Below are 23,473 nucleotides of genomic sequence, written 5' to 3'. Positions count from 1 at the left end.
CAAACTGTGCGCCTACAGAGGAACCCCTGTACTTTTAAATTATGCGCAAAACTTAGAAGTGGTGACATTTCTATCAAAACATTAGTATGGACGGGATACCTTTCAAAGACCTAAGTTGAAAAGATTTAGGAAAAATTCCCTGTATCAAGAACTCCCATCAGTTTTTTTCAGCGCGTGTATTGTCTGACAGTCTGTCTGGTTAGTAACACCTACAGCTCATGCACACAAGTGCTAACATCAAGAATTATTTTGAAGATATTTTCTAGCTGTGAACAGTTGCACTGCTTGATTCTCCCAATACTGATCACTAGTGCTAAGCTTTGGGGAAATATTAAAGGACAAGCTTCGCTTCAGTGTCTCAGGAGGTTTATTAGCTTAGCATTTGGGATTTGCAGGGGCTGGTCCAGGCTCAGCAATCACTGAAGTGACTACATGGTGCAGCTGGTAACTCACACGTGCCTTTCCACCTACCCACTGCCTGAGCAACACTGTGCCAGCACCAAACAGGGATCAGCCTGGTGCTAAACTGTGCAAAGACTAAACTGACTGAAAAAGGAGCAAGGTCTTTATCTCTGGAAAAGCCACAGAATAAAGCTTTCCCTTGCTCTCCATTCTAAAAACATTATTATGGCTTCAGAAAGAAATAACTCTTATGAGAAGTTAGTGAGTCTGGAAAAGATTAGAAATTGTAATAAAATAAGCACTGCTCTGACTGCTTTCTAACTGGCTAAAAAATGACAGCAAAGCGGAAAAAAAAAGGCATTAGTGCTTTTCTCTTACTAAAGACTATAATTGAAATAAGTTTTGTAAGTCACATATTTGTCTTCTATGGACCAGAATAATTTAATTAATAATTTAATTAATGCTTGAAAGCTATTAAAATAAGGCTTAATACCCTTAACAGCACATCATTCTTTTGGTTAAAAACCACATAGTCTGGTATTCCTTACAAAGATTAAGGACTTTTGTAATAGAAAAACAAATTATATTAGATTAAGAAAATGTTGAAAATTTCATGTATTTTTTTCCCTGTATTTGCCTTCCAAAGAATACAGACACTTCTGAATTGTAACATTTTCTTCTAAAATGCAGATGGTTACACTCGGCCTTCAGTTACACTTGGAGCATGTAGAATTCTATTTACAGGAAATAAAAAATGGATTCAGCAATTTCTTCTTGTGAAATATAGGGAGGGAGAAACAAAATAGCATGTATAAAACAAAGGCAGAATTTTATTACTTAAAATGTGACAAAATCAGTGATTAGGACTGGAAAACTAGGTTGGAAAACAGTATGCTATTTTCATTGTAGCTTTCTTTAACTCTCTGTGCCTAATAAAATTTCTTCTTTCCTCTCTGTTGTTGGCCTCAAATGAGAGCAGCATTTTCCTGTTCAGAAAACATGCCCTTAACGTGTTCAACGTGTCCATCCAAAGTACCACTGGAATAAAAAGTACAGCAACAAAATCACCAGCCCTTTTACATCCTCTGCTTGGTTTGAGGTTTTTGAGGAAAAATAGCACGTGTCTCTTTCACTCTGGATCTGATTAAGAGAAACCTCAGATGTAAGAGATACTTAGAATTCAGGGAGTTGAATTTTTCTCCAACTGCAAACCAAAACATATGAATAATGCTGTTATTTGCAAGGCTGGTATAAACCTGGAAGAAATCCACAAAGACTTGGTAACCGAGGAGTTCTGCCTCTTGTGTTCCTGTGATTGAATTCAGCTAAGCCGTGTACATTCACAACAACAAAATTACAAGGAATTTTTTTTTTCCCCTAAGAGGGAGACTTTTTTGCAACATTACACAGGCTTTTAAGATGAAAACTTTATGCTATGATGGGAAACCTGATCTAGCATCAAAATTAGCCTTGCTCTGAGCAGGGAGTTGGACTATATTCCCTCTGAGATCCCTTCCAGCCTAAATTGCTCCGTTCTGTACTTCTGTGATTGTATAAGTGGGGCTCAATTAATGAGCTAGACAACTGAAGACTCCAGAATAAATTAATATTCTTGATGCTGTGCCTTGATAAAAAGATTGTGATATGAACCTTCCTTTAAGAAAATAAATCTCTATGTTCAATATGAATTACACTGAAGATGTAATGATATAAAATACGATGGTTTAGTACTGCTTTAGTTAGAAACATCACAAGTACAAAAAACAATGGTCTCTAACAACACAAGATGAAAAGAGCATCAGTATGGGTCAAACCAAAGGCCATTCACCTCAAATCCTGGTGGTGTGGATGCCTTGGAAAGAGTGTAAGAACAAACAAGAATTTACATGCCCTGTCCCTGTCTCTTGGCCTCCAGTGTTGCCAGAGAAAGGCCAGAGGGAGAAAGCAGGCTGAGAGCTGAGCACGGGTACATTTTAATGTTATTTTATAGACTGCAGTAGGAGGTACAAATGTTATGTTTTTAAATTAAAACAACTTCAGTTTATTTGCTTTAACAAACAGTTTGCTTTCAAGCCCTACTCTGCAGACATACATATTCAAGAAAACACTGGGCAGTCCTTTAGCAAGGAAAAACCTCTAGACAGGTGCACAAAAACTACACAGGGCCATGAAGTTAGTCTAGATGTTTGCCAGGTCAGGAAATACACTGTGTACATCAGGAAACTAGAGCAAGGTCAGCAGAGGCCAGTGAAATGGTTGGGAGCTGGGTCCCTGAGGATGCAGGGCTTGCTCAGCCTGATGAAAGCAGGCTTTGGGGGACCTGGCAGGGCCCTCCAGTATCTATGATGAAGTCATCAAGATGGCAAATTCAGACTCTTCATAGTGGCATCTGGTGGGAAGACAACAATATAAATGTAAACAGGAGAGGTTCGGACTAGGCATAAAGAAAATGTTCTTTCCTCAGCAGCCAAGAAGCATGAGAGCAGGCTGTCCACTGAAGCTGGACAGACTCTATCCTTGGAGGTTTTCAAGAGCAGGCTGGGTAAAACCCTGAACAACTGCATTTGGCCTCATCAATCACTTCACTTGGAGCAGGAGGTTGGACAAGGGTTCTCCTGGGATTCATTCTAAGCTGGATTATCCTACAGTCTTTTGACTCCCAGTTCATAGTTTTCTAAGCACCTATGGCAAGTTTTCTCTCTGGCCTGATCCTCTGATGTGGGAACTACTTTATAATAAATAGGTCAATCTAGTTTCAGACTCCACCTTGCTTTTTACAATAGCATGTGCATGGTGTAATCCTTTTATCCTTCACACCTATCAAATCCTTAGTCCTGGAATGGTTTTCCTATACAACAGTATGGGATGTCACATGAATTTTAACTAAAATCAGAGGCAACCTGCTATTTCAGAGTGAGCTGATGCAGTTTCTTCTTCTCAGATTTCATTTACACTTTGTTTACCCAAGGTGGTTGTATGAAAGTCCAAGGAATGACACAAGCAGGGAACAAAAGTGAAGGCAGACACACCCTCTGTGGACTTTGTTTTTTCCAGTTATACTTTCTCTTAGCTGACACGCCTCTGCTGTGCAAGCAGATGGATCTTATTTGCTGTGATATATGAAGTTTTACTGAAGCTGCATGTTAGCTCTTGTTTGAAAATGTAACATGGAAACTTTATAAACAAGACTAATATTTGTCATTGATTTTAATAATGTGTTCTGACAGGATTTGATACAGGCTCTGGAAAAACCCATGCTTTCGGTCATACTCTCGGCTCCTCTGCACCACCAGAAACTCCGAGTCACCGCTGTTCGTCACCACCGAACTTTCTGTCTGGAGGCCGGCGTTTGCTGGCGCGGGAGGCGCGGCGCGGCCCCCGCTCCATCCCCGCCGCTCGCCCCCCGTGCCGCAGGGAGCGCCGCTGTTTGCGGGGTCCTTCCCGTCCCTCCCCGCTTCCCCAGGATCGGCACTGCCGCGGAATAGCTGCGAGGAGGGGGCGATGCGAAGGGCTCCCCCCGCCAGGGCGGCAGCGCGTTCCCATGGTGACGGCGTCCTGGCAACCGCTCCCGCTCCCGCAGCCCGGCCTGCGGCGGCCGCTCCGCTCCCATCCCATCCCATCTCATCCCATCCTCTCCGCGCAGCCGGCCGGGAGGGCGGGCGGACGGAGCCCCGGCTGCGCACCGGCGGTCACAGCGCTCGGGAACGGCCGCTCCTGCGGCGGCAGCGCGCCCGGAGCGGAGCGGGGCTCGGCCGGCGGCGGGGATGCGCGGAAGCGGCGGGCAGCCCTGCCCTGCCCTGAGCCAGCACCGGTGAGTGAGCGCAGAGGCTGTCCCGGCTCTGTCCCCCGTGTTGCATGGCCGTAGAGTGGTGTCTGCACCGCGGTGTCCTGTCGGCTGTCATACACCCGTGTCGCCGCAACCTTCGCCGTGCCCACCGGTGACCCCCGAACCGCGGGGGCTGGACCCCCGGTGGGGCCGATGCGCGGGCAGGGCAGGGCAGGGCAGGGCAGGGCAGGGCAGGGCAGATCGCTCCGCCGCGATCCCCCCGCTCACAGCAGCTCGGCACGGGCCGGCACCGGGGCGATCGCACCTATTTCTCCAGAGGGCCCCCGGCCTGGCTCGGAGCCCCCGGCCTGGCTCGGAGCCCCGGGCACGGTCACCGCTCTGCCGGGGGAGCCCGTCCGGCTCGCACCGCGCCGCGCGTGTTCACGAGTGCCACAGCCGCGCCCAGGGGCTCGGCACGGCTCTGGCTCTCCGGAGCCGCCGGGCTCCGACCCATCCCTTTGCTGAGCTGCAGCACAGGCACTTTTTCGCTTACTCCGAAGCTTTGCCCCAGCGCACTTCAGAGTAACGCTGAGAAGCATCTGGCGGCTCCCGGGGCGGTGCCGTCACACGCTCCCTGTGCAGCAACCAAAGCGGTTTCTATTTTAAGAAGGAAAGAGTGATTAAAGTGTTTGCCGAGGCAGGTATTTCAGTCTGCCTTTGATTCCCGTGTGACTTGTGGCAAGTCACATAGCCCGCCTCGTGCTTCACTTCCCTACCAGCAATAGAAGGAAATTGTATGTTCAGGGATAATAATGCTTCCTACCTCACAGGCATATTGTGAGAATGAATGTGAAAAACACTCTGAGGTGCGCAGACATTACAGCATTAGTTGTAGATTATAATGGAAGATGGAAAACCAAACACTACAGGTATGATTATCATTCAAAACAGGAGAAATGGAGAGTCCATAGAAAATAAACATGCAAGGCAGTCTGAGAAGTGGGGAAGGGATACCACAGCACAAATAGCAAGGAGTGAACTGCGCATTGTTACAACTATCTCTTCATCACATCCCATGGATGTTGTTTTTGTTCCCCCAAGATTTTACACATCTTATGTGAGTGATTTAAAGAAACACTAAGGAAGCACTGCACATTTGTATGGAAAACTTGCCTTAAGTATCAAGTGAACTGTTATTTCTGGTAATCAGGCATATAATTTCCAAATAGGAAAAAACTTGTATCTTATCCATGTGACAAGTATATTTGGAATATTCAACAACTTAAATCAGTCAACCCAAATTTATTGCATTACTACATCATGACTTAAATTGCTTATAGAAGTATCAAGCAGGAAACAACATTATTTAAAAAATAAAATCAAGCACCTGTAACCAGTATTTTAACTGGTATCTTACTTGACCCCAGTTTATTGCCATTGAAAGAGCCACATGAAATTATACTCCTCTTATAGAACATCTTATGGTTTCTATTTACTAGTGTAAGTTGGCATTACACTCATAGAAAAGGAATTTGCCATTAGTTCTGACACCTATTTGTTAATTGCAAATATCTCCAAACTGCAGAAAGTTTTGTACAACTGCCAAAGTCTTAGACCCTTTCTGGATGTTGGATCAGATCAAGAAATCTGGTATCTGATGAGATGCTTCACTGCATACTGAGCACAGAGAAATGAATGAGAAGTTCATTTGTGTAACTTCTGTTTCATAGCCACACTTACTCCAGATATTTACATTTAGCTGCATTTCTTATGGTAGACTGGCAGAAAGAGTTAAGACTTCATACAAACCTATGCTTAGCTTGCTGCAAACATTATTTTCCAACTGATAATAGATGAGTACTGAAGGCTGTGAGACTAAAGCACTGTTTGGCTGGTTTTTTAAGGTGTATTTCACTAAATTTCACTAAGATGATGCCAGATGTATAGAGTTAAATATTTGTTCTTTGTTTTTCTAGGTAGGATCCAGTGCTTTGCTGCTGCGTGCACATAACTCTTCCCAAATCAGTGGGATAATTCCTGTGTTTACAGCTAAATTGTGCTTAAAAGCTTCAATGCATCAAGATGGTTAAAATGTGTTAAAGCCCAGAGATCTCAGGCCACTGAGAACTGGGTGCCTGGTGACGTGACCTGCTGCAGTCTGGTGGTGTGACCAGGAGGGACCCCTTGCAGAGTGCTGGCATTCCTTAAAAATCCAGCAGCTGGGAAATGACGAGTGTGAGGAGCAGACTGCAGAACTGGACATTCAGTATCTGTGCAGGACTCTGAATGCAGAAGTCACCACAATGACCTCCAGCTCTTATACTGTGCTTTTTGCTTATAGCCATGTAAGAACCTAAACAAGGAGGTAGGTATGGTTATCTCTCTTACATATAGGGAAACTGAGTGATTAGTCACAGAAATAACTTGTCCAAAGTCAACAGGATCAGAGACTGAGCAAGGAATTCAATTCAGACCTCCTGAATTCCTGTCTGGTGTCACTGCTGCTCAGCAACCCAGCTTCTCTTAAAACTGTTTTTTTTTCTAATTTGTAGTTTCTGAAGCACTGTGCTATAAATAGGACACACACACTGTGACAATGTTTGCTCTCTGCTTTCAGGCAGTGCTTTCATACATTTCTAAAGCACAAACATGCATTGCATTTTGAGATCTCAGAGGGTAGCCCTATTGCTTCTTCACTATCGATATTTGACTAATGTATTTCCATAACCCTATCTTTCTCACATTGCACAGGATTTCATCAGCAATTGTAAGCTTTTTTTCATACATCTGCCTTTATTTTGTAGTGAGGATTTTAGGTTCCCAAGGAGATCAGGCTCAGGCCATACTATTTCTCTTTATACTTAAAAATGTATTTTGTTTTATGCAGAGGAGATTAGTTCGATTTGATTGAGGCTAATCTATTTTTCATTAATTTCTGTCAGTGGACAAAGCTGCTGAGCCAGGTACTGGTCTCAGTAAGACACTAAAATCTCTTTCTGAAGCAATTTAATAGACCTACTCTGCTGCAATGTCTGTCACAGTCTGGCTGGCTGTGTCTAAAAATTAAAACCAGACTTTATATTCTTAACACAGAAGATTTTACTTACAACATAAAGTGTGGTTATTTAGATATGAAGACAAATTAATATAAGACTCAATTTTGACAAACTATGCTGATGTCACACATTTTATTTACATTTCTGACTGCTAATGCTTTTATGAAAAAAAAAAACATCTTGCCCCTAATAATCTGCTGTCATGAAACACTTGTATTTGATTCTCCAGTCAATATTTTCTTAAGTTTTATGATCATCCTGTAGACCTTACTTTATTATTGATTGATTAATGATGTCAGAGACCAGTAGAAGATTAGGGACAATAACTTCGTTTACCTCTGCCCTGCCAAAGTAATTCTGTGGGTCAACAGCAGATTTCAGTTTCAAGGCTGTCAACGTTGTCTTTTCAAGAGTATAATTTTCACTATAAAAAGCTTTTTAGCAGTTTTTAGTCTTCATTCGTTTGTATTAATTTTTGTTTGCATATGTTGCATTAGCAATATTTGGATGCCAAGATCACCAGTGTCAGCATAATATTACACTTAACTTAAAGGTGCACTTAAAGCAAAAGCTTTACGACATTTCAGTACCAGATATAAGCTATTCAATAATTCAATTTGTACTTTTTCAACAGACATAAATTATTGACCAGAGAATGGCCCACCGAAGCCCAATCTTCCCAACTCTTGCCACTTCTGAAAGGTACAGTCTGGAATAAAAAACCAAAAATCTTCATAATGCAGAGTATTACGTATTTCTTAATTCCCTATATACAGTAATGCTGTGACCTGGGATTTTGTCATTAATGTACAATGCAAAGTGAAATACCATAAACATTCAAATCATAGCCCAAATTACAAGCCCTTACTAAGCTTTTACTTAGCTATTTCCCAAAGAAATTCCATAGCTTAAATCTCATTGACTAGAAGTCCAAGAGCACTCTAGCCAGTGTTCAAATAGCATGGAATGAGTTGTGAAAACACAGAGCCAAAAGTGACCTTTGTTGGAATCCTCATACATTTCTATCAATAAGTCCTCTCTTTCAGCCTGGGTGGAGAAAATTATGGTATATTCTTCCAGGGCAAGGCCCTGGGGATTTCCCTGAAGGGTTCAAAGGATTCCACAGCCATGGTCAAACTGAACTGCTAATTTGGCTCATTAACAGGAAACAACATGAAAATACACAGTAAATAAGAGTTCCTAGGAAAAATATCTCCTTTTCTGAAGTGGGGTTGAACTTGTATCCTCCACTTATGCTTCTGAAAATGTTGTTATTCTTTACAGAATATAGTAGCAGGAAAAGGTTGCATGCATTACCAGCCTCATTTTATTACTTTCAGCACCCATGAGCTCCACTGCTTTCTATGTGAGCTATATAATGCAGAGCACTCTTCAAAAATCTAGATAATTATTGAAGGTACCCAAATGTAAGCTAAACTGGGGGGAAATTTAACTTCTAAGCCTATGAGAAGCTTGTCATAAATTTGGTCTCACCTCAGTTTCCATGCGCACATATGCTCCTGTCCAGTTTGCAGGTGAACAAGCTTCTGTGTGGTATTACAGGCTAGCTATAGAGAAAGAAAAGGGATTGACACAAGCTACTCCTTTTAAATTCTGATCTGGTTTCAATACCCACCTTCAACTGTTACAGTTTTGATTAAGCCTGAAAACTGTAAAGACAAATAACATTACTTTTGAAACTCAGTAGAAGGGTTTGAATTTGGACTCTTAATCAAATTATAGTTCCGATTTGTAACTACTTTTATTATGCTAGTGTCCTTTCCTTAAGATCCCATGCTTTTGTAAGCTTCCTTAAAGGCCATGAAGAAAAGCCTGACCTGCCTTTGTACAAGACACACAGCAGCCAGCACAGCACCCATTTATTTGTGGGTAGCAGTGGGCACTCTCTCTGGGTGTATTTTAGGGCTTCTCCCCAGCACTGCCCTACTCAGGCAGTGTCACACTGTCTCCAGTGCAAAGGCATCGCAGAGTTTTGTGTGAGAACTTAACAAGATGTGGCTATTCCCCCCCTCCAGACGGGTCCGAAACATCCCGCTGCACAGCCAGGCACTGACGGCGGTCCCGCTGGCATCGGCCAGCCTGGTGGATCAGCTGGAGGACAGAATCCTGAGCCATGAGAAAACAACAGCGGCTCTTGTGGAACACGCTTTTCGCATTAAGGAGGACATTGTTTCCACGCTGCACAGAATGCAGAACAAAGGGGGGGGTGACCGGTTGGCAAGGCAACTCCTGGAGGAGCACATCCGAAACATTACTGCGATAGTGAGGCAGCTCAATCGGGACATCGAGGTATGGCAAGAATGCTGCACAGCACTAACGCCATCTCAGCTACTTATTGCTGCTAATTTCCTAACAAAGATTACCACGGGATACGTAAAGGTCAGACAAGGTCTGAAGATCCTGTAAGCTTATAAATTGTTTTTACAACTTGAAAAAGTGTTTGCAAATTACATAATTCTTTCGGTGGCTATGAAAATAGCACAGGATATTAGCATATAAACACAGGAGCCTTTGTGGATCTAATAAGCTTGCTTTCAAAAGCTGCACTGGAAAATCTTGAAAAAATGAATTAATGTGACACTAATACCCAGCTCAACTTCAGTCCAAAGGCTGTGCTGTATAAACACTAGGAAATGCCTTTGCTCTATAATAAACTTTCTTTCCCTTCCGACTCACTGACGACATGAATTAACCAAACCCAAGTGCTCATTTTTGTGACCTAATCCTAGGCAGACACATGACTTCATGTCTGACCTCTGCTGCAGTGAACAACAGGGGTGTGGTGAGGAAAATGAAAGGAGAAAAAAAAATTTAAGTCTCCATTTCACTGTCAAGTTATGCTTTATATATATTATGATAGTTGTGTGCAGATTGGACACTAATAATAAGAAATAATAGAATACCTAAAAGATATCTGGTTTAGTACATTACAAGACAAAGCTTTGAAAAAAGCAATAATAAAACGGTATCTGAGGATACTGAGTTTGTCTTGGTTTGACAAAGACAGAGTTACTGAAAAATAATGAGTGACATTTAAAGTGTACATTAAATGTGACATACTGGGGTTTTATTTGCATATGAATGTTCTGTAGATGCTGCAGGAACAGATTCGTGTCAGAGACAATCTCAGCTATGGAACAAATTCTACCCTGAAGAGTCTTGAAATGCGGCAGCTTTCTGGCCTAGGAGATCTTCGGGGAAGAGTTGCAAGGTAAAAGTCCCCATGGGAACTGTGTTTTGGGGGCTAGCTAATCTTTTTTAATCCCGAAGTATTAATGATAATGGGTTGAATTAAACTTTGGCAAAATCCCAAGGATAATTTTGCTCTGCATTTTCAAGAAAATGAATAATAACACTTTGCCTTCCAGTATTACATATTAAATTGGACAACATCACCCTTAATTCCTAAGATTCCTGAAATTAGTTCTAAATAAATTATTTCAAATTCCCTGGGAAATTGGATTTGGTTCAGCTTTTAAAAAGTGCTGTGGTTAGACTCGTGTCTTTGAAACACGTTAATTAGCACAATTATAAAGGCAGCACGGAACAATCTGCACTTGTGAAGAACAAAACAGTTGCACATTTTTGCATATATTTCAGAAGTAAAAATCTGCACATTCAGTTAGCGGTTAGCCATATTAAATCCCACATGGGCTACATGACACATAAGGAACAGAAAACTGTACAGTGACAGAGGTTTCACAGGCTGCCCAAAGCTCCTGCTTACAATTCTGCGGCCACACAGACTTCAGCTGTGCCATCAATGACACATTTACAAGCCCCAGCACAACATTTGCTTAAGTGCCTGTAAAGCTGAACACAAAAGACAGAAGATGTGTACAGCTACAGGAAAAGGACATAACCTGGCCTACAGCTTCTTGGGTAGTAACTTCGGTGGATTTATGCTTGCCCATTTTGTAGAAGATAATTTAGAGGTCTCAAAAAAAATTAAATAGTTATTAAGTTATGCACTATTCTTTAGCAAACACAAATGAACTAGTTTATTTTTTTCAAATCAAAAAATTGATGGAAAAAAACCTATAGAGAGATACACATACACATATATATCCTGCTGAGAAGTCCCCCCAAAATGTACATGCTTAGATCTTCCTGCTTCTTTCTATAAAAATACTTTGAGATCATACTACATCCTGAGAGGGGTTCTATACAGAGCAGCACTGTTACTGACACCTTGGGAGGCAGAATGTGGTGCCTTTGTCCTAAGTCAGGGAACTCAAGAGAAGAAACTTGTGCTGGCATGAGTGCCACTGCAGGGCCCTGTCCTGGCCCAAGCACTTGGTGTGAGAGGGTGGGGATGGGCACAGCTGTGCCAGGGCTTCTTCCTTTATTTCCTTAGGGCACCACCCTTGTGCTGTGACTGGGTTGCAATTTATCTGCAAATTGAATGAGATTATACCCATGTGCCTTATGTCAGACTGTGTGATGAATGCAGGTTATTTGTATTCGTTCCTGTAAGATAATCAGTTTATTGCCCTTTAACTGCTACCTTCCATACTGCATTCTATGCTTCTATTCAGCATGTTCTCTTAAAAAAAATTCTCTGAATGAGGAAAAAAAAATTCTTCCTTTTATGAGAAAACAATTTAAAGCAGTGGTCCATTAGAGAAAGCCATTTGCCTTTATTTACGAACATTCTACTTTGAAATTAGTGTTCCAGTGAATAATGATTGTAGCACTAACTGGAGATTATGGTCAAGACAGTGGTTTGTTTTGCCTTTGGCACAATACAGAGACTTTCCCTGAGATGAACACCTTCTGATTGCTTTAGCAAATGTTCCTTATATAAAATACACTTTACTCACTCAATGTAATTTTACCTCTAGTGTTGCTAGCTTTCAGATGAGTTCAGAGTAAAACATGAGAAACACGATCAAGGTAGTGTGGGTTACCAACTTCCTGTGCATCAGCTTTCAGCCACAGCAAAGGTACACTGAGAGGCTCAGGCTGCAGTAGCTCTGAGTCCTGTGTTTGCTCCAGGCTGGCAGCATGCAGAAGGACAGTGGGAATCAGTTTAGACAGTAAATCCCAAAGCATGAGCCCTTTGTCATCTCATAACTCAAATTTCAGTTCCAGTAATTTCATGCATACTAAACATCCTATTCAAATTCCATATTGGAGAGAGGGGTGTTTATTTCCTAACACCAACTGTTCTGTAACATGTCAATATATCATAAAACAACTATCTCATTATTTCTCGAGGGCTAGTGCTGTTAATGATGGGAACAAAGGATCCCTACAAGCACATGCATTTCTGGAGCACAGCCCCAAACCACACTCCCAACTGCTCTGCAGGAGTGAGATTCCAACATACCTCACTCACATCACAGAATCAACTAATACTGCTATCAGAAGGTGACAGACTACACATTACAGCTCATGTCTCTGGATCTTTTCTCAATAAGCACAGTTTACTGGTGAATTTGTTAAGCATTATCACAGCCCTGAATTATTGCTAAAAATCACCATTATTATTAACTTTAAGAAAAAATATAATCTCTATAAATTTTAGCAATGCATTAGCAGAAAATTAGGTTGATGCCAGTAGATAATATTCTCCAGCCTCCTTCTCTTATGCTGTCAATTTTATATTATACATATTTACCAATTCTTTTTCTAGTGATAACAGATCATAAAATTCATTAGTGCCTTATCATTTATTTAGAGAATTACTTGTGGATAATGAGCATTTGTATGGAAAGTTTAAATCCAGCAGCCTGGTTGGAATGATAGCAATAGCTCTTCATAAAAGCTTCCTGAGAGCTGAAACATCCGGAGATATGGCAACTATGTGTGTTCAAATTGGACCTACTTTGCATATATAGATGAATTTTTTATCTACATTATAGAACTGATTCATTTCAGACAACCTGGACTCATTACACGTAGGCAGATTTTCCTGCTGCACAGATTATGAGTCTGATGCATCTGGGCTGCACCACACTGACAATCTCCCCAGGAGCAGTAAATGTGCTGCTCCCTGGCCCATGCTGTGTGGGAGGTGGCACCACGAGGGCAGCTCTGGGCTTCCTGCCCCAGGCCAGCACAATCCACCAGCTCTGCTGCTCTTGCCCAGTGCCCCCATGGGCATTGCAACTTGCTTTTCACTACCTGTTCTCCAGCTACTTGTTTTTCACTGAAACACTGGCATTTTAATTGGAACATCTCCTGTTGTAATAAACCAGGAACATTAAAAACTCTCTCTATACCATTACAACATATGCATATAGCAGCCAGCTGCAGAGTACTGGCAGTTCTCATTTGATCTATCCCACAGATACTGAATGGAGTAACTACTTGTCTTTTGATTTCCTTGATGCTGAACACTAATATTTTCTTCCAGGTCAAAACCAATCATGTTTGTGAGTGTATACAACAGATATAGAAGATAAACCAAAATAATCTGATCTATGCATACCAGGCAGACATTAAATTCACATAGTCAGAATATTAATGTTTCCGTTACCATGGAACTACATGAACCCTTTGACCACATAACTGAATTCCATGAAGAAGAGAAATGCTCTGTGATTAAACCCACAACACTAATTTACTTCAAAAACATTCACAGGTGCTTGCTGATTTATTTTGCTTCAGTAGTTTCAAAGCTGTTGCTTTTTATATTTTCTAACATGCCTCAGAGAAACAAAACTAACCATTTTTTTAACCACAACCTTTTGGTGACAAGATGCAAGATGATTCCATTCCTATGATTCTCTCTGATTGTAATGACATGGAGAGATTTGGCTTCTCTTATCTTTCTAAAGAAGCTGCCTGATTGTGAGCCCTACAAGCTTTTCACTGCTATGTAAACCCTGGCCAGGCTCCCTGCAGATACTACTAACAGGTCTCACAATGCTGAACTGCTACACTAGAAATTAATTTCCTCAAGTTTTATAATGCCTATTTTACATTACTGATTATTCTCGTATTGAAACTGTATCACAGTAATAAGCAGATGCTCCTTTTGTCATTTTAGCTGTGACTTTCCCTTCATGTTTAATGATAATGGCAATTCTTGTAACTGAGGCAATGAAAACGCATGTTGAAATGAAAGCCTTCAAACTGAAATGTGACTAAAAAGATGACAAAGTGTGTCACTGGTTTAGATAATGACTTAACATGCCTCAGCTTGTTTCATTTTAGTGCCTTTTTCTCCCTAAAGTTATAACTGCTGTCTGTTCCTCATCAGTTTCCTAGATCAAATTTGGTAACACTGATAATTACATATTTCCCCTTAGCAAAAAAAAGAACAACAACAACAAAAAACCACAAAACCAAAAACCAACCAACCAACCAAAAAAACCCAAAAAAACCCTACGAGTCATACTTCACAGAGGTCTTACTCCTGAAATCACAGTACTCATATTTTTACAGCTCAGTTAATGCCCTAAATGCATTACTGTAGATGAAATCCACCTGATCAAATTATTTTTAAAATCTGGCAGAAAACACACATGTTTTATTTACCCTGAAAATGTTACAGCATCAAGAAGTGCTCCAATGTGACAAAGGGAAACAATAATTATTATGTTCCAGGACTTCATTTTACAGCCTTTTCTGAGACAAAATTGCCATTGCTTTCAATGACAATTTATTTATTCACCTAAATAAAGACTAAGAACCATAAAATTTGCCCCACATTGTTAACTACACATTTTAGCTGTGTACTACTATTTCACAAATAAAAATGCAAAGCTACAATAATGAAATAATGGTCCTCAGTTATTTAGGCTACTAATCATGTAGGGGAATGCATACACACCTTATCAGATATCTTCTAGAGTATTACAAAAAGACACGGAAATGAAATTCTGCATCTTTGCATTTCTGATGTGATTTCCCTGAGTGATAAGACAGCCTACCCATATCATGTCACTGCCAAGAGCAATGGAATTTGTTTATCAGACGACTTGACACTCCGGTCTCTTTGGGAGCTCTTTGCTGAACACTATGAGATGTATTACCATTCTTGCAGTCTCAAAAGACATTGCTTCCCTAGCCAGCCAGGAATTCCACAGAAATGGGCAGTGTGAAATGGGTAATTTTAAAACCCTGGACCTTATATTCTATTTGGCTGGTGCTTTGTTTTTTTTATCTATTCAAACAGGTGTGATGCTGGGTTAGCCAGGCTGTCTGCAGAGCATAAAATTACTTATGAAAGACTTCAGAGTCTAAGTAAAGATCAACACACCTCCAAGCTGATCTTAGAATCTAAAATCAAAGAGGCAGAAATACAGGTATGGTATTTAGACAAAGGCAATTCCTGTACAGGTAAGAGTTCTAGTCTAATTCACACAGTCTCCAATACTGTTAATTATTATCCTGGGAGGTCACAGATTTACAAATGGAGAGGTGTATCTGCTCACAGTCTTTATTACATTGACCATTGGAGCCTAGATGCATTACTGTAGTGCTCTAACTGGAAAAGGTCCTTAATTTCTTCCTGCAGCATCTGTGTAGAAAGGAATAGTTTGTAAAGGCACCTGCTCAACAAAACTACAACAATGCAAACCTTTTTATCTCTTGCTGTATGTTTTGGCCTTCCCAGATGATTCTATGTGTATTTGAACACAATTTTTGAAGGTCTGCAAAACAAAACTGGCTTTGGGTTCTGTGAATCCATCAATCTGTCTCTCAGGTTTCTCTTCCATTGGGTTTGAGAATGGAAGTGAGCACTAGATACAAGCAGAGACTTGGAGATATGAAGCATCCTTTTCCTTAATGTCACATCTCAAGGCCTTCCCATTTTCTTGGTCAACAAAAGTATTTTACATCTTCATTTTGCGGTGGGTAAAAAAAAAGGCTAAAATTAACTTTGCCTTTCTCAGAAGCCTCAGTGTAGTATATCAGCATGCCAGGAGCATGTTGCCATGCATCTTGTAGTGAACCAGAACAGTATGCTTTGAGAAAGTGGGATGGTTGTTTTGGTGACAAATAATCTTTTGTAGTTAAACCCAGCACTTCTACCGCTGCAGTTGCCCTTACACACAAAGTGATGGAGCACATCCCTCAGTACTGGTGGACTGATTTGGCATTTGTTTATTCTGATTATCTGGCAACTTGGAGATGTATGGATCATGCAAATTCAGCTGTCTAAAGGGGGGATCAGGCAGAGATTTTCAAGGTGAAACTATTCACATTATTTAGGGCAAAAAAATTTACAGTTTTCAACATGCTGATACTTTCATATTGAGAGATAGTATGATAGTAATGATAAAGCAAAATAAGCAAATTCAATAATTTTTGAAATGTTAGCAAAAGTGAGTTCTCTGTTAGACCTCCTCTACTGTTAAGAAAATGCCCCAAATGAAACTGCTGAAATGCTGTTGAAAACTAGTGATTTCTGAAATTTGTTTCAGATTTCTCATCTGCTGAGCAGAGTAGAGCAATCGATAATGCAACAAGAAGCAAAGCTGAAGATTGCCTACAAAGAGAGCAACCAACAGCTGCAAGTTCTGGACACTAAGTGCGTGCTTGGGAAGCCTTGCTGCTGCCATGTACCTTGGGAGTAGGGCCTCTGTTTTCCCAGTCTGGCCTCAGTTTTCCCAGTCTAACTGGTATAATCTTCAGGCCTATAAAAGCAAGAACCTCTATGAATATGTGTGTTTGCTGCACAGATATTACAAAAGCTGGCTGTCAAGAGGTCAAGAGGAACTTGCTTTCACCAAGAATTCTGCCCTGATGTGGTTAGGCAATTTTGAAATGTTAAGTTCCTAGTTAAGTACTCAGGCAGAACTTGTATTAAAGGGCACAATTAAGGGTTTTTGTCAGAGTGGCCTGGTGCCTTTCTGTAAGAAGTGTCTGAAGCAATGAATGCTGGAGGTGGCTGTCCAGAGCAGGGGAAAAAGTTCAACTGAAGCAAGCAGGAAGCAAGGCACAGCACTCACAGAGTGCTACTGCTTTAAGCTGGCTTCAAACATGAATATAACTGAAATACCTACATTATTAGTGATTAGATACTCTGTACTACCAGATATTACATGGGGTCCTTATAGTCAATTCAAATGTTAACTCCTGTCCAGGCATTTCACTCAGTAGCAATCCTGGTATAACCCATCCACATCCTCATTTTTTACTACCTATCACCATCCTCATGCAAAGCAGGTTTCACATATTCACTGGAGAAAAGAAGCAGCTTCACTGGCACAATTGGCTGGTGTAAAGTTGAGGTGGGTATAGGCAATGTAAGTGGAGCTGCAGGAACCAGCATTGTCACCAGAATAAGAGGCGACCAAATCTTTTCTCAGATTTGATACATATGGACATAAAGTTTATAATCTGGATGGATGACCATATTCTGTTTTCAGTGTCACAAAGAATTTTCATCTACTGTGATTCAAATTTTGTAATGTGTTTCATATAAATTTGCTGTGAACTTTTACCTTTATTTTCAAAACCAATGTTACCATATCCAGTTTAATATACTTAAAATTCAAGGCTCACCTTAATATGGTATGAAGAATGTATTAAAATGACATTTTGTGTTTTTATGAACATGTTCATAAAAAAGTCACTGTTGAATGACCAGTTCTTCTCTTTTGTTTCTGCTCATTTCTGTTGTGCTCCTAGATTAAAAGATGCTGTTGAGGAGCTCAGCAATCAGATTCTGTCTGCACGGAGCTGGCTGGAACAGGAACATGGAAGGACTGAAAAGGAGCTTGTGCAAAAAATTGATCAACTCTCACTGACTTTTAAGGAAGGCACTGTAAGTGTCATTCTAATGTCCTGTAATACTTCTCAGGAAGCATTCAAGAGCATTATTAATAACTAAAATGATGTGATATTATTTGAGTAAGATTTTCAGATAGCCTCAGAATATGCCAAAGTCTCTTCAATGATATCAAATGTAATATCTACAACCTGAGAATCTTTACATGAATCTGGTCACCGCTAAATAGATCAGTATCTTAACCTACACTAATCAAGTAATTTGAAATGATCTTATGAAAAATTGTAATTGCTTACATTTTGAATTCCAGCGAAAAGATGATAAATCAGTATCTATTTCATATTTTAAAAAAGGCCACTGTTATTCCACATGCAGAGTAAATAATTAAAACTCTGTTTCCCGGCTCCAGGAAATGAGTGAGAGAGGTATTGAGATGAAATTCAACCAAATGGCAGAGAAAATTGAGAGAATAGAAGAAATGCAGAAGATAACCATGGAGGCACACGAAGCAAAACAGACTGAAGAAAAGATAAATATTCGCATTATCAAACTTCAGAATGAGATAAATGAAGATATAAAAGAAATGAAAGCTGAAGTTAATGCTGGTAGGACCATAGTTATCCAGTTCTTTACTCTGAATTGTGGTGATAGTGATCCACTCACAGTAATATGCAAAATGTCTTTGCTTGTATCAAAGTAGTTTAAATACTTTGGGGGCAGATGTAATGGCTACACCTGTGGCATTAAGAAGGATTTTCACTAAGTGCAAAAAGCAGAGCAATAAGGGGTGACAACCAGTTTAGAAGTGCTCTCTCCAGAGCAGGCACAACCATAGCTGGGCTGCCATCAGGACAGCACACAGTTACACCCCATTTTCCTTCAGAACTTTTGCTGTGTTCCTAGAGCAAAGCAGGGCATTATGGAAGTGCATTCTGATAGCAATGATGTGACACTCTTGTTCCTCATGATGAACTAATTTAATTCTCACCTGCAATTAGGGTTTGCAGCCATCTATGAGAGCATTGGGTCTCTACGGCAAGTTCTAGAAGCAAAAATGAAGCTGGACAGAGATGAACTCCAGAAGCAAATCCACCAAATGAAGCAGGAGGTTCCAAGATGGGGAGAAGCTGGACCATGACTGCAAGATTTTGTCTGAAAGATTAGTGTTTACCTGGCTAACTAGGCAGACTCCAGTGTTGTTCCAGTCTGTAATGCCAATTACCTGCATGTACCAAATGACATGCTGCTGCTGCTGCTGCTGCTGCTGCTGCTGCTGCTGCTGCTGCTGCTGCTGCTGCTGCTGCTGCTGCACAGGTGTTTGCTCACAGCAGTAAATACAAGCTGTTCTTGGATAACTGGCAGTGAGCCTGTGGAGCTGAGGTGCTGCTTTGCCACTGCACCACTCCAGTTGCTGTTAGGAAATTTAGCACTGTGTAAAACTGGAGTAATACATTGGTGAAGCTGGCACCTAGTTTGCTAAAGGCATTCTAGTTTTGCAGGCTTGATCAGGCAGCTATATGCTTTTATATGCACCTGCACCCCTCCACCTTAAAAAAAAAAAAAAAAAAGACAAGTTGCTATCATTTGCTTCATATGAATTTGGCAAGGTTCTCCACCTTGATACAAATTACTTAGTTGAAATCAATAGACATTTTTACAGTGACTTTCTCTACTATCAACTTCCTGGGAAGACAAAATTGGCACTAAACAGACTACTCTTCAAAATCAAGACAACATCAGAAAATCTTTGTTTAGGTTTGCAAATATCCTGTGTGTGAAAACTAGGTGGTGTTATATAATGTAGTTGTAGACTTAGATGATTCATAAACAACATAAAAAACAAGTTACATGGTCTTAAGTATTGTAACCTTTTAAAATTAATAACCAAGGGGAGTTAACACAAAGTAAAAGATGTATATAGGGTATTTTTTACTAGGCATGTGTTCCTATGACTTGCTTCATTATATTGATAAAAACTTAGAAAGGTTTGAAGACTAAAAAGAAGGTGATAATGTAACCTAGTCTGGAGATTCTAATGTAAAATAAAATGCAGTCTATGATCTCCTTAGAAATTTTCATTGAAGTAAAAAAATTGATTAATCATATTTAGGTAGACTTTAATAATTTAGCAGACTCAAATTTCTATTTGCATTCACATTATTTCCATTAATAATTTCCATTCCCAGATGAGATTACATATGAAAATCAGCACTCATGTGGCATATTATCTAGATAGGGAAAAAATATATGTTGTTTTTACTTCGTCATTCATAGCATGATATATTGCTCCTCATGTTTGTAAGCCATGCAGGGTTAAACCCTCATGAAAAAATAAAAGACTTTATCCTGAATCCTATTAATTTATACTATTAACAGTAATTAATATACAAAAATAATATTAATTTACAGAATTTACAGTATTGTTAACCTAAATAAATTAATAGGATGTCTCTACACTGCCCTTAATTGACCTTTCATTCAGCTAGTATTGGAAAAATATATTTTTAGTTGGAAAATCACTGGCAAATATCACTTCCATAAAAACCATTCTGGTCGACAGAGTCACCATATATAAAACAAAGAATTTTGAAAACTGCTTCAAGAACTTACAGTCATTAACTTCAGTAAGTCAGTGTAGAGTGTAAAAATCATGTAAATGCATCTTTACAGGATTAACACCTAAGTTTATATTCACTTCCTCAATAGCTGGATGTCATTGCAGTCTCAAAGACACATCAGGCATTTGCAGCTCTGGCTCCCAATACTCCCTGATACAAACCAGGAATACCAGAGGCAGCTTTGTTATCATCCATGTCCTGTGAAATATATTTACAATGGCAGCTAAGGGGAAAGCCCAGTTCCCTAAAGAGAGACAATTAAATGCTTGTAGGTATTTCTCAGGAATTGTCTTCAAAATTCAATCTTCCTGTATGTATTCCTATTTATTCTTAAATATTTAGCCATGTGCAGTAGAAAAGCTATCACTGCTATTTTATTAAAAAAGAGGAAAAAAGAAAAAAAAAGAAAAGAACAGAGAAAGAAACAAAAAGAGACAGACTAAAACCAGAATAATTTCTAAATTCTGTAATTGAAAGTCTGTACCCAAGAAAATCTGGTATGATATGAAGAGCATACAAGGAATCAGAAACATATATATATATATGACTTTACTGAATTGTTTCTCTTGTAAAAATCTTGTGTGATTGATCCAGATATAAAACAACACATGAAACCTGTCCAATTTTACTTTTTCTGCCTTAAAAATGTTTTTTGCCTAAATCTCAGCTAAAGCAAATAAGTAAAAGCCCAAATAAAATGATACTCGACCTACTGTCAAGCAGTGTCTTCAAACTCTGAAGTGCCAAGCCATGAGGTGTGGGCATTGTCTGCCAGGGAGTGCTCACATGTGATAAGGGAGTCCTTCAGGGAGAGTATCCTCTGATCATCTTAACATGTCAGGGCCAAATCCTCTCCCCAGACACAGCATCCCCTAGGGGAACATCTGTGAGGCCATGAGGGCAGTGCTGCAGTCCCCGAGCTATGGAAGCTTGGTTTTGCCAAATGGAAACTGATTCTGGAAGCTGACCTGCAGAGGTCCTGTAAAGCCAAACAGAAGGAAAGAGCAGTGCTTGAAAGCACAGCTGCCCCTTTTCTTTTTCCTCCCATGCTGATGTCCAATGGGATTCCTGTGTTCCAGTCCTTCAGGGACACCACTTTTGATAGTGGAAGTAATGTGTTTTCTTTGTAGCGCTCATGCTGTGAGTCTCGGGTTAGTGCACCAAGTGCAAGCCTGCCAAGGCCACAAAAGGAACAAGGGAGTGAGGCAGTGTTTGTGTGGGGGGCACTCGAGGCACAGAATGAGACTTGGAAAAGTATAATACTAGGTGTGCACAAAATACTGTTTAAATCACAAAGTTCACTGACACAACCATAAACTCACTAAAAGAAGGACTGGGAGGAGCCTTAGGAAGTCATCTGCTCCACCTCTCCACTTGGAAATAGATCCAACTCTACCTAAAATATTTGCCATAAACCCTTCTGTAACTTGCTTATAACAATATTTTAAGAATAAGACATTGATTAATGCAGTTTATTCCACTGCTTGAAGAAGATTGTCTTGCCACCCAAATACATAAACTAGGACAAGACATAACAGCCTTACATTTCAAGCACACAGGACACAAAACTTAATTTATTACATTCTTTCCTGCATGTTCATTAGTTTTTTTAGGCAATCTGTGTATAATAGATGATTCAAATGAAACTTCACAGGGATATTTGCCCAATATTTCTTATTTTTTTTCTCCTTCCTACACCCATATAAAACCCAAACCAGCAGCATCCAACCTAAAGAAACCACGACCACAAAACCTCCAAAACAGCCAAAAGCAGACCGTCTGCTCTCATGAAGATTTAAAATCTTTCTTTTGCCAGCTATTTCACATGCATGAGGCTTAAAACACTTGCAGTGTGCAGACCATACTATTCAGTCAGCTATGTAGCACATACTGAATGTCGTAAGTTAAACTCATTGGAAAATGTTTAACTGGAGTACATGGCTTGTACATTAGCATGTGATAACACAGTAGAACCAAGGTACTGTGCAGTGAGGACTTGGCTGGAATCGGAATGATGTCAGTAATTACAGAGCAATTGTGCTGTTTATACTCATTAACCAAACCAAAGGAATGGTGCAAGTAAGAAGTTGAAAGGATGACCCTAACTTCCACCTGCAGTTGTTCATGTAGTAAGTTTTGTGTTGTGGATACCTTTATATTGTGGATATCTTTGTCATTACAATCTGATATAGTTCAATAGACTGTTGCCATGTTAGAGAAAAGCAGTATGAATGATAATGAAGAACAGTATATTTCTGTAACATCAATTTAAACTGAATGCAAAATTTTCTTTTCTCAATTTCTGTTTTGTGTTCCACCTCCACGAGCATCTGGCCATCTGGAGCAGAGTGTTCTCTATATCTAAGAATTAAACTGCTCATTAGACAAGTCTTCCACTAAGAGATGGATGACAATCTGATGAAGCCCTCCTATGTGTAGGGCAGGAATTCCTCCTGTCACACTCCCTGCCGGGTGAGAAACTCGGAGGCAAATTTGAAAGGAACCAAGGAAATTGGGCGCCCGGCCTCTGCCCAGTTTGCCACAGGGTGTCACTGTTACTCTTGGCAAGGGAAGGACGGGTCTCGGTGAACCTGTGGGATCCATAGATGCTGCAATCCCCCTGGGACTGGGCTGGAAGTATTACCATGTACTTTGACAAAAGTAAAAAAAAAAAAAAAAAAAAAAAAAAAATTTAAAGACATCACTCTGTAAAATCACAATAAAGGCAGATAAAAATTAAGTAAAATATTCTGAGAGTGATTGTGATGCTTCTTTAGACAGTCCTTGAAGAATGCTGAGTGAGGACCAAATCTGTCTGCTGCCTGTTCTATCAGCAGAACTATGGTCAACACAAACCATTAGAAAACCCCAAACAAACACCCAAACCCAGAAAAAAAATCGAGCACTAGATCTTAAAGCA

At 40.2% G+C, this 23,473-nt stretch overlaps 1 protein-coding gene across 1 annotated transcript; it reads left to right on the top strand.

Moving 5' to 3' along the window:
* Positions 1–3,861: 3,861 nt before the first annotated feature.
* Positions 3,862–22,852, top strand: FAM81A (family with sequence similarity 81 member A). The gene is made up of 10 exons (XM_021532029.4): positions 3,862–4,213; positions 6,145–6,533; positions 7,859–7,926; positions 9,261–9,534; positions 10,338–10,456; positions 15,374–15,503; positions 16,626–16,732; positions 17,836–17,971; positions 18,345–18,540; positions 18,934–22,852. The coding sequence occupies exons 3-10, from the start codon at positions 7,880–7,882 to the stop codon at positions 19,071–19,073; spliced, it is 1,149 nt and encodes a 382-aa protein (XP_021387704.1). The 5' UTR covers positions 3,862–4,213; positions 6,145–6,533; positions 7,859–7,879; the 3' UTR covers positions 19,074–22,852.
* Positions 22,853–23,473: the final 621 nt, after the last annotated feature.

Source organism: Lonchura striata, chromosome 10, assembly GCF_050655825.1.
Source record: "Lonchura striata isolate lonStrDom1 chromosome 10, ASM5065582v1, whole genome shotgun sequence".
Classification (NCBI taxonomy): Eukaryota; Metazoa; Chordata; class Aves; order Passeriformes; family Estrildidae; genus Lonchura; species Lonchura striata.
This window is presented reverse-complemented; position numbering and strand designations above follow the sequence as displayed.